The sequence below is a fragment of the Camelus ferus genome, chromosome X (genome assembly GCF_009834535.1).
Source record: "Camelus ferus isolate YT-003-E chromosome X, BCGSAC_Cfer_1.0, whole genome shotgun sequence".
Taxonomy (NCBI): domain Eukaryota; kingdom Metazoa; phylum Chordata; class Mammalia; order Artiodactyla; family Camelidae; genus Camelus; species Camelus ferus.
In genome coordinates, this window is record NC_045732.1 from 51,789,022 (window position 1) to 51,801,827 (window position 12,806).

General features: G+C 34.0%; 1 protein-coding gene across 1 annotated transcript in view; it reads right to left on the reverse strand.

Moving 5' to 3' along the window:
* SH3BGRL (SH3 domain binding glutamate rich protein like) overlaps positions 1-12,806 on the reverse strand; it is a 70,822-nt gene continuing 58,016 nt past the window's right edge. The window contains exons 2-4 of the mRNA XM_032474371.1: positions 11,691-11,876; positions 7,384-7,464; positions 1-1,810 (exon numbers count right to left, since the gene is read on the reverse strand). Coding sequence (XP_032330262.1) covers positions 1,778-1,810; positions 7,384-7,464; positions 11,691-11,876 — 300 coding nt within the window. The 3' untranslated portion in view covers positions 1-1,777. The remainder of the gene's footprint in view (positions 1,811-7,383; positions 7,465-11,690; positions 11,877-12,806) is intronic.

Sequence of the window (12,806 nt, forward strand, 5' to 3'; positions counted from 1 at the left end):
AAGACTTAATACAACCTTTTACTTTAACTATATATATATATATATTTGTTACATTGTACATTGTAGTTAAGTAGATATAAACATCTAGAAATGCTATCTATTTTTAAAGAATGTCTGTTTTTTGACAGTGTTAACTTATTTGATACTAAAATAAAAGTAAAAATGCCTACATAAAATACTACAAGTAGGATCATCAGCATTTAATAAAGCACAGGAGAAAATATTGATGAAATTTTTTTTAGCATTTTCCAGAATCTATTACAAAACACCTTGCTTACTCCAGAGTTCTCCACAGCATATTTTTGTACACAAAACAATGGAATAATTATTTGTTTGACTCCAGTGTGTATGCAAAATTCAGAGCTCTAAGGAGGAAATTTAGAAATTTCATTCAAATTGTTTTCTTTTTGTTATTTTCACTTTTCTCCTTCCCCACCCTCTAAAAACTATATTATTAATCTAAAGTTATTATTACACTATTTAGAAACTCCATAAACATATAAATTATGTTTCTCAAAGTAGTAAGTTTATTTTAAAGCATTGCATCAAGTTTGAATCTCCATAAACAAAGCCATGTCTTCATTGTATACTGATTTTGGCCAAGAGCACAGACTTGCATCAGATGATATGATAAAGTAATTTAAAGGTGTTTGCTTTTAGCAATAAAATAATGTGGAACTTAAGTACAATATATATGTCTCCTGGATGATTTAGGTCATAATGTTTCTAGTCTTCTTGTAAGTTTTCAAAATTAACATTTTTTAAATTGATCCTTTTATCTGATACTAATTCTATTCAGTGGAATGGAGGCATAGAAATTATTCTCTCTGCTTAGATTAATGTACTCATACAGTATATGCCTAAGCTGAAACAAAAAGGTCAAATGTCTGAGAGATAGTGGCATTTGTGATCACAAGTTGTTTTGAAAGGGAAAAAATGAGTTCCAGTGTATTTAAAAATAGTTAATTAAAAATCTGAGTTCATTGCAAAAGAGGCCATTTTAAGCTTATTTGCCATCCCACTTCCATAACATACATATGCATATTTCACTGGGGCAAGCAACTTAGTAATATGATTGCATCATAGCTGTGTACTTAAGCAAGAAACTTGTCAACTGAATACATCTTTTTTTTTTTGTGGGAGTTCACCAGTGTTGACTGGATCAGATCAGATCATTTCCTGATCACTGAAATATGCAATGAAAGGCTACGTTTATAATTCTAGAAAACCTGTGGTTCAGTACATAGAAGTTTCAACTACAGAAGAATGGCAATGTTATAATTACCATAGGAAATTGTCTGACATATCATAAACATTACCTGCAGCTACTTTTTAATCATAATAATGTCACATCAAAAAGGTACATATTTTTGTTTACTAAAGTAAATGAGGCAATCTGGGAATAAGAGATTCTTTCTTTCTCTCTCCTTTTAAAATTTCTCAGTGGAGAACTATGGATATACTTAAGCTGCAGTAAATAATACCAAAAAAGGGAACAAGTGTTTGCTTTTTAAAATCATTGAAATACATAAAATGCCTTGGCAGACAACAATACTATTCCATGACATCTACTTAAAATTGTATGTTCATCTCCAAAGCTCATCATAATGTTCACATTTTAATTATGTATTCATTTTGATTGTTTGCATTTGAAAACAACAACTAATCTATTATTTCAACATTAAGCCTATTTCTGTTGAAGCCAAGATAATTTTGCTAGTGTATAAAAGCAAAGGAGACTCCTTTTTCAAGATGCTTAAGGCAGAATGTTTAAGGTTCATCCTTGCTGCTTTGCCTGAGCTTCTGCTTCCTGAAATGAAAAACAAACAAAATAGATTTAAATATCACAAATCAGACATCCATGTGTATTTTGGTTAGACTATATAGTATCTCAAATTACTAAGACTATTTAAAATCAGAAAAATGGCCCCCAGAAAAGACTGCTTACAAATTCTGAATAGAAAAGCTATAAAATAGAAACTTCGGCTAGAAACAGATGTCATAGAGAACTGTCTAGTCATTACTAATTGTTTGAAATAATTCCATAAAAGCAAATGATTTACAATTATAGTTGACATTTAATTTAAACGTAGATGATGTCCTTTTTGTGTGATTTTTCACAAAAATTGAGTGTTCAAAAACATTGTCACCCACAGTTTACAGTCAGTTGGGGTTTTGTTTAATTAAGGTTTAAGTTACTTTTAAAATGTATTGTTTGTCAAAATGTTGTTACTTTTAAATTTCATTTCAGTAGGCACAAAGAGGTAAGGTCATCTTTCTTTTCCTTTGGACAGTGAGTACTTCTAGCATAGGAACTCTGACTTATGGGTATGTTCTGGCACCTAACTTAGTACTTGGTACAAAATAAATTAAACAAAAGTTTATGGAATTAAAGATGGGTGGCAAGAGTGACTTTGGTGGAAGAAACTTCAGACTTAAGTTGTAGAAATCATGTATGCTAGACAATATCACTCTAAACACCTGTCACTAATTGAATACTTTGACAGTCTCATGAGTAACAGCAGCTGCATATTCCAAAATAAGCCTCTGATATAACCTCAAAAGAAGGGGGAAAAGCAAACAAATAAAAAAAAGATGCTACATTTTTGCCAAAAAAGAGGTAGAAATGATAGAAATAAGGAAACTAGAGAACACTGTAATTCATTCTTAATACATCTTGAACACACAGATGTCATACACTACTGATTCACCTTCCAAAATCCCCAGTCAAAAAAAAATGTCCTTAAGCTCTTCTGAAACTTCTAGCATAGTGTTTGGCTGTCAAAATGAATACATCTTAGACCCACACTATGCATTTTGTTTCATTTTATAGAACAAGCTTCCAAAATTTTTCTCACACAACAAAATAAATTTTATACCAAGGCCCCTCAATGGCCCAGCACATATAGTTGGGGAAGCAGTGAGATAAAAATGTGAGTATGTCCTAATGTGAAGTCCTTCTTATGAGCTCCTAATGACTCTGAGTAACTAGTATTTTGGAGACAGTCTAGTTCCCTAAGTCACATCTTATCAATCTTTGCTGTAATTTATCATAAATTCCTTGGCTCTCAGTTATCCTTTTTAATGGAAGAAATCACTAGTACAAAAATCCAGAACAAAAGGCAATTCAAAAATTATTTGTAATCTTTCTTTAGAATATATTATATTTAAATTATTTACTTTTCTAATTGTTTTATTCATCAAATATGTAAATTGTGCTAAAAGCTTTATTATTACCTAAAAATAAGCAGCCAGTATATGTAGAATCACATTATTTAATCAACCAGAAAGCTTTAGAAACCGGCATATGAGGTGTTCTCCCCCTCCACTCCTACTATAAACATCATTCTATAAATGTACTAATTTTGAGTCAGATAATTCTGGGTTCAAATTCCATATCTGCTACTAAATTATTGTGTAGCCTTGAACAAATAATGTAAATTATCTGAGCATCAGTTTCCTTCTCTGTAAAATGGCACTGAGGACACCAAAGCTCATAAGGATGGTGTAAAGATAAAATGAGATATATGTGAAGTGTCTAGCTCAATGTTTTAGCCCACTGCAGGTATCCATCCTTCTTTCTTGCTTTTCTCCATTCCACTTTTGGCCTAGTAACTAAGACCAACACCACAGCTAAGTGTTATTACATACACTTCTCTTGGAGATGCAGTAGAATAGGATGGGCTTAGTGGAAATAGAAATCCTTCAAATTTCACACTAGGGGCAGATTTCCATGGCTCCTCCCTAGAGGAAGGTAGTTCAACCAAAGGTAAGGAGAACATTTTTTAACCAGTATCTTCTATTCCCTCAACATATTAGTGAGCATGGTTCTTCAGGAACATGTTGGTTTTCCCCTCAACATGAACATCACTGGATTATTATTTTTTAGTAAAAATATATGCTATTTGATTTCATATCAAAACTACCAACTACACTGCAATGTAAGAAATGCTAGTGCTAAGAACTAATCTTTTGTATTAATAAAAGAATACATAGTAAATATTTATATACCATGTTTAAATGCATCCAATATACAAAAAAATATAAAAATTACTTGTCTTCCAGATAAGAATTCCTTGCTTTGTGGAAATATTTGGCAATGGGTACTTTTAAGTATCAAGCTTTCCAGTGCAGTGGTTTTTAATAATTTTTAAATGTAAAGAGAATGTATGCTAATTATTTGGAAAATAAAGAAAGGGAGAAAAACATGCATATTAGCTATTACAGTTCCTTTCAGTCTCTTTTTATCCTATACACAGATCTTAAATGTAATTACAATGTTAATTATACAGTAAAAATAGTTTTGCAGCTCATTATAGTGTATCTTTTTACAAACTATCATTTTTTAATGAGAGCATGAGTTCATTCAGTGCATAAACCATTTTTGCTGACTCTGTTTTTGGACATTTAACTTGTTTCCAAATTTTTTAAGCTTATAAATAACATTTGATTTGTTTTTATCCATAAAGACTTTTCCATGTATAGAATTATTTTATTAGGCTTCAATACCCAATGAAATTACTGGATAAAGAACTATAAATATTTTTGAGGTCCTTGATACTTATTTGGCATTCTGGTTTTCAAAAGGCAATACCAATTTATACTGTCACCAATAATATATATGTTTCAAAGCACTCTTTTCAACACTGAGCATTGTCACTCTGTTTTATATTTGCTAACTTTATAGATAAAAATGGTATCTCATTTTGTCACATTTCTATGTTATTACCGGTGTACTTTCCCAATGCAGGTTAATTAGTAGTATTTCTTGTTTTGTATACTTCCTGTTCAGCCAGTTCTTTCTGGAAGGCTTATTGTTCTGTTAAATTAAAGAGGGGGGGGGACTCTGAAAGCTGAGCTGAAAGATAGAAAAATCATCCTTCTGATATTGAATTTATCACTTTTAATCTTGGAAAAACCTATTAAATATTAATATTCAAAATCTCCCTATCACCCAACCACTCTTTAACTCCAGTCAATTCCAGACCTCTTCTTGTTATCCCAATCTACCATTTTCCCCTAGTTCAAGTCTTGATAACATCTACTTTTCCTTTACTCTATTCCTCATCTTAGGATTGAACAAACAAGCTGACTGGCTCCACTATGAGTTCATCAACTCTAACTTTAGCTGGGCCTCTCATTTTGCTCAGCCATCCTTCCATTCATGATTTTAGCCTACACCTTAGCTTATTTTCAACAAGTGAATCCTTTCAATTCTCCTCAAATTTCCCATCACTCCTAGCAGATGATCTTTCTTCTTACTTCATAATAAAGATAAGATGTTTTCAATGTGAACTTTCCCATAACCTCCACACACATTAAAATTTCTTTCTATTTTTATCCTTTCCTCATTCCCTCCAGTGTCAGAAGAAAATTGCATGCCCTCTCCTTTACAAGACTAACTCCTCTCTTGGATCATTCATTTTTCTGTTTCCTTCATGATTTTTGCTTCATTTTCCAATCACTCAGGTTAGAAGCCTCAGAGATAGCTTCAATCCTTCCCAGTTCTTTACATACCCAAGTATTTTATAAGTTGCTAAATCTTATCACGAGTGATGTTTCTGTGTCTCCTAACTCCATCTTCTTCTATGGCTGCTATATCACTTTAGGGCTTCTCCATCACTTTTCTGGACTCCGAAGGTATCCACTCACAGGTCAACCCATCTCTAACATATCATTTCTCCAATGTTTCACAATCATTACCACTGCCAAGTGTATTTTCTTAAGACATAGATCAAATCACATCTTAAAATACAGAAATAATCACATTACTGTCTTCCTCCATTTCCTATAATGGCTTTTAGATGTCTAGAAGATAAAGCTGAAGTTATCCAGCACAGCATTCATAATCTGGTTCCAACCTGCCTAGCCAATCTCACCTCTTAATGAATCCCCCTTTATTTAATATGTCCTATACTGGATTCCTGCTATATTACACTCTGCTCCCTGAACATATCATCAGGTGTAGCTACATCCCAAGGCACTGGTTCTTGTTGCTGCCTCTGTGAAACATGCTTAGTTTTACTTCAATATTTCAGAATCCCTAACAGATCAAATGCTACTTCCTCTATGAAACTTTCCACAAACCCTTTAGTAGTAATTTATGATTATTTCCTCTGGATGCCTACAACAATTTATTCACACCAGCCATACAGAATTTATTTGTCTGCATGTCCCTCACTAGGTTATAAACACTTTGAAGGTACAGACTATGTTGTATTCTCTGTATTTGCCCTACAATCAATATCAAGTCAATGTTTGACACTCAGTAAATATTTATTAAATGAATAAATGAATGAATGACTCCTACTTTTCATTGAAAGAGAGAGTCATCAGTCATAGAAAACAGACTATCTTTCCTTTTATACTTCCTCTAATATGCACTGAAATTAATTACTTAACTCAGATTTTACTAACTTCTTTAAAGAAAAATGCCTTACCTAACATTTCCTACAACTTGAGTTACAGAAAACCTAAAATAAGACATTTTATCCATGGGAAAAGAAAGTTTGGCAAGAAAACAGAATTTCACAGTGACTCAAACAACAATGCCTGTAAATGGTCTCTAGTGAAAACACAGACTCTCAAAATTGTAGGAGGAGCTGGAGTTTGAAGAATCTGTTTAACATAAAATTAGCTTCTAAGAGCAAAATGTAAAATAACAGAGCAGGGGACATACATTTTGATTAAACCAGACTGTGGGTAAAAGTAATAAAGTAAGAGGCAAAGGCATATTTGAAGTTCATCGCTTTGAGACATTTCATAAAATAGGCAATCTAATTTTTGATTTTTTTTTCTTTATATGGTCTCCCCTGGGAACACCGCCACTTGGAAAATTAATTTGTTATTGACAGGGGAAAAGCTCCAAATTCAGTCAGCAATTTAGTGACCAGTTTTGACATTCAGATGTTGTTAGTTAATTTGAGTGAGTGACTCTAGCATTTGCTCTCACACAAAGATAATAGATACTGCCAGGAAGATTACTATGAACTAAGATGCTTTCTATCCATGTAGAACTGTGTATGACAGCTGGAATGGTAGAGTCTTTAAAATTGCTAACCATTTATTTGAGAATGGGTCAATGAGAAGTTTACTGCCTTGGGGAGCTTGATAGGGAAGTCATTCCACCTACCTCCCATTCACATACTTTATGTATTTGATTATGCACATCTGACTGCCCTACTAGGGGTTTTATGCATTTGATTATGCACATCTGACTGCCCTACTAAGGGTTAAGTGCATGCAGAGCAGGGATATTTCCCTTTAGCTATGTTGCACTGACTCTGGCTTAATCTGAGTACTTAATAAAGGTGGAAATCTTACTGATTAAAAAACCTAGCAGCAATAAAACGGCCTATAAAGAAGGGAAAAAAAGAATCATACCTTTGAACCAGGTGGGGCTGTCAAGCCTAAAAAGGCATACACTGCATTATTTTCTCTGGCTTCAAAGAAGGCATCATAGTCCTTGATAAAAAGAAGATAAGAAAAATTAGAAATATTCAACCAACAAAGGAAAGAAAAGGGAACATTTATGCAGAATGATCTGACTGGTCAGTATCTTTGAGGGCAGATAAGCTAACTAACTTCCATAATACTAGAATTCTGGACAGAGTAATAAAGAGGCAAGGCATATTGTATCCCAATTAATGTGAGTTAGAAGATATGCTGTTCTTTCATACCACACAGTACTTAAATCTGCTTCAGGGCAAGTGGCTTTCTCCACAGCCCAAATCGGCTAACTATTTGCCAGTAAGACATTGCTTATTTTTGATACGAGGCTGTTGTTCCAGTTCTCCGTTATTTCTCTTCCATTATTTATTAAGGTAGAAATGTTCTCAGAACCTACAGTGGGCCAGATAGTAACTACATATGCCCATGGCCATAAAAACAGTAAATCTGTGCTGTGTTTGGTGGAAGGGTATGGGATTTTCATAAAATATGACTGGAAGAGCAAACAATACACAAAATGTTTCAATCCAGGGATCCAATAAAACCTCACATGACTAAATTTGATTGGGCTGCCCATAGTCATCCTCTAAGTCACCACACATGCTCCAAAAGTAACAAATATAATTATCTAAATTTGACTATGACATATAATCAATAGCCAACCTACTTAGAAAGCACAGCCATTGTCTATATCTGCCCTTAGTTTGTTTGATTTAGAACACACAGAGAGAAACTTGGCATTTTGGCTGATTTATTAGAGGTAAAAAGTACCCATAATTTGCTGACTTCTCTAGAGATTGCATCACCAAAAGATCAGCTATTACAGGGTTCTTTTCTAGCACGTATAATTCCTGGCACCTGGAAGATCTAGAAGTATAAAGTTTAAGGCCTCTCAAGCCATTGATGACCCTAAATTTGAACCACATCCCAAGAAACATCAGAATTCCTCTCTTATTTAGGGACTTTTTAAATACAGTGTTATTTAGAGCCACTGAGATCCCCTCAAGGACTGACTCAAAGCATCTTTTTGTTACCCTAGATATTGACAAAGGAATAAAATAAACAAAACACATTTATAAGCAACCTCCTATACTCTTTGAACTCACCATTCAAAAACAAAACTAACTGGATCTTTATACAAATTCTATACTGAGACACATGACCTATAAGCTAATCAAAGTAAAAAAACAACATACATCATCACTATACTCAGGCACTTGGAAGTAACCTCAAAATGCTAGTTAAAGGAGCCCAACCGTTATACAAAAAGTATTTCTTATTATCATCAAATCAATAAAAATAACCCGTGTTAGTCTTTAAAATCATGTGAAAGAAAGCAGGTCTTTAACTACATTGAAATCTAATTATAAAATACTATGTAGGGTACTCTAGTTATCTCTGTTTCAAGTGTTTTGGGGTCAAAGTACATTATTTTTTGGCCTCAAACTTAGCAAACACAAACAGATTGTAACTCTGAGAGAAAAGAATAGCAGTTTCTCAATTAAGCCAGATTAATTAATTTATTCTGCAGATATGTATTGAGTACTTACTACATGCCAATCACTATTCTTGGTACTAAGAATACAAGACTGTGACATAATCTGTTTCTTCTGTAGGAATTTTCTTGAGGAAAAATAAAGATACTTTATTGACATCTCTGGGATTCCAATAACATCAATCCAGAATGTATTCTACCATATATTGGTATCATATTAATTATTTCATAGAAATGTGCTTTAGTTCTTCATATACATAGCATAAGCTCTTTCAGAAGAGGACTACCCTTAAAAATTTTGTATCTTCTATAGCAGAGCTTCATCTATGTTGGTAGGGTAATTGTTTCAGTCACATCCTAATCTGGAAATAAGAAACTAAGCTATAATTCAGTGATTCTTAAAAGGAGGTAATTTTCCCACCACAGACATCTGACAAAGTCTGGAAACCTTTTTTGGTTTTTTCACAACTGGGAAGGTGCTACTAGCACTCATGGATAGAAGCCAGGGATGCTTCTAAACATCCTGAAATACACAGGGCAGCCCCCATGAACCCAAAATGTCAGTAGTACCAAAGTTGAGAAAACTTGAGATAGTTTAAAGAAGGGAACTTAATATGAAGAACTACTTACAAAGGATTAAAGAGCTGAGAGGCAGACAGGACATGGTGAGGCAACCCAGAGACTAGCAATGGCAGGAAGCTGCCACCACAGCTAGTGCTGGAGGGAAAAGTGGAGAAGGTGGTATTACAGAGCTAGTCCCATGAAGGAGCTGTAGCCACTGTCATGGAAACCTCCAAAAACAGGAAGGAGAGAGATAACTTGTTTTTTCCTCTCCTCCTGTCATCCACTCTTCCAACCAGTGCTTCTTATTATCAGCCACACCTAATAGGCAGCCATTTGGTAATGGACACTGGGAAATATAATTTGCTGAGGTCAGCTCCCCACCCCCAATACAAAATAAAGCAATAAAAGAAGGAAGATGGGATCTTGGAGTAGACAGGAAACTAAACAATGTAGTGGTTTAAAAGAAAGAGTAAGAGCTTCAGGATAAAACAGATCTAAGTTTAAATCCTAGCTGCAACATTTACTAGTCATGTGATTTAGGAATTCAGTTAACCTCTTTTAGGCCTCAATTGCTTCATCTGTAAAATAGGAATAACAGTACCTATTTCATGCGATTTGTATGAGAACTGACTAATATTATACACATAAAGTATGTAGCACAATATACATATAATACACTTTCTATGAATGATTGCTATACACTTTTCTCCCTAAGAGTCTATATTGGGACAAATCTTAATTTTTATCATTATTAAACTCCTAACTTGGTGTCTGGCACACAGCAGGCAATCAACAGAAATTGGATTCCTTTTCCATTAACACCATTTGTTTGGTCTGAGTGTCACCTCCTGCCCCTTCCTTTCCTTCTTCCCATTTCTTAGTGACACTTGCCTTTTTTCCATAACATACTCCATTCCCTTGTAGTGTGGCTTCCAAGGGAGAAATAAACCAGGTAAACGTGGCTTCTCAAACATTACCCTTATAACCCAAAATGTCTTTGTTTTTAAAAGGCAAACAAATTGAAATTTGTGCTTCAAAAAAGAAAGGTTAAGACAATATATGCTGGCTTCAATTGGACTGGATGACCTCTGAGGCCTCTTCCAGCCCTTGAAAGTCAACAATTTGCAGAAATTTCAAATATAGAGGCACTGAGGTTTCACTATCTAAATGAACAGCTGAATTGCCTTCTCCTTATCTGCAGAGTATGTCTTTACACACCGGCCCTGTTTGCAGTAACAGAAGAAATCTTCAGGCCCCTCCTCAGAACTGATGAATTCAATTCAGAGAAAATATTTTACTTCTGAATTTTGCCATATCCTCCCCCAGATGCTCTGAATTGGCACATAAAAGGATCCCCACCAAAAAGTATCCTCACTCCCATATAAACCTATGAGTTAGAAGATTTGGATTGCTGGCTCTAAAAACATTTTTCCTCAATTATGCTAATTCTGAGGACATAGCAAAGTAAACAATTCTTTACTGGAAATTCCTATAGCCCTTCCATATGATTTCTATACCAAGTCATCACATGGATGTGGCTTCATAACCACTCTCTGTTTCAGGTGTGTATGATTATACCCACATGCCACTCCCAACCAACTCTTTAAGAAAAAAGGCTGTTTTCTATTAATACTTGTACTTGTCATGGTAACTAGAATGGCCATAGGGTACAAATGTTACTTAAATATCCAGTGAATAAACAATGAAGGGAACTACTTCACAGTTTAAATGAAGACTAAACAAGATGGCATACTTGAAAGTACCAGTCACAAAGTAAAAACTCTATTTTTGCTTCCCTCATTCCATACATAAGTTCAATTAGCTAACTCAGAATTTTAAGAACATTCATTAATGATACCAAAATAGAAATATTACCTTTTAGCACAAAGTAAGATATTCCTCTTTTTAAATTGATTTTAATCTAAATAAGTAAAACACCTGACTTTTCAGAGGCTTTTTCTTGGACATACCAGAAACAGTATAAATGCTCTGGTCTGTATTTATACATTCACAGGTATTTTGGTGACTGACTCATCCCTTTGTTTCCTAGTAGAAGGCAAAATACTCTAGCTGCCTAGGATGGATGCATAGGATGAACAGAAGAAATGACTGTATGAAGATGTGGGGTGAGGGATTTAAGGTAATCCATTTGAAAAAACAAGAATTTAAATTGGTTCCTTACCCCACGGTACTGGCTTTCATTGAAAATCTGAGGCGGCAGGGGGTACCCTGTTGCTGGTCGACTGTTTTCAGGTACATTTTCTCTCATCCACTTCCGATTCTCTTCATTGGCTGCAATATCTTTTTCTTCAAATCCTATCTTGTTAGCTTCTAAGAAACCAAGTACATCTTGCTGTTTCTTCTTAATCTAGGACATAAAAGACAAGATACTATATTGTTGAAAAAAAGTGTTTATTGTTTTTATTTTTCAAATTCAACAAAAAGTGTTATAAACTAGCAGAAATGAAATCAAAATCCGTGGTTCACAGATACATGGTTTTCCCTCTATTATTTTGTCGTTAATGATGCATCACAAGTGGACTGAAGAGCTTTCAGTTCACAGATCCTTTTATCAATCTGACTTTTTCTTTTTCTTCCATTGAAATTCCCACATCTAATCATGCAGAAGAAAAGCTAGCTAATGCATATCAATAACCTAAAGTGAAATTAACTCAAAAGTGTGAGTAGTGGGAAGATGTGTTTCAGCCCTTGTTGAAAGTCATTCCAAATGATCTATGTCTACTTCCTGTCCTAATAAGCATCATATAGTTAACAGAAACGATTCTTTCCTTGAGAATGTTACAAGCCACTACATCTCAATTTTTATCATTTAGAACAGAAACTGAATAAGAAGATATAAGAGCTAAGCCCACGTGTATAATAAGTTTGAAATATACCTGTACTATACGTTAGCCTTTAACATGTGCTGCTAAGGAATCTTAGAGATAATACACTTATTTTGTCTACTAATCATACGTAGGAGAGAGCTTTAAAATAGTAAAATTAATACTTTTTAGTTAGGTTTCTCCTCTGATATGCATTTCTTTTATAACCTTAATTCATATATCTATAGTAATTTATCCAAATTTAAAACTATTAGCAAACAGTTCTGAACTGCAGAGCACAATCAATAAATGTTTCTTCATGGGGCTACATTAAAAAGACACATGGAGCAGAAACATTAGAAATATAAAATCAAAAGAAACAGTCTTCCTAATGGAAATTAAAATGCAAAATAAAAAAATTTTCATACAGTCAAATCTAGATTTATACCGTGCCCCTCCAACACACACATGCA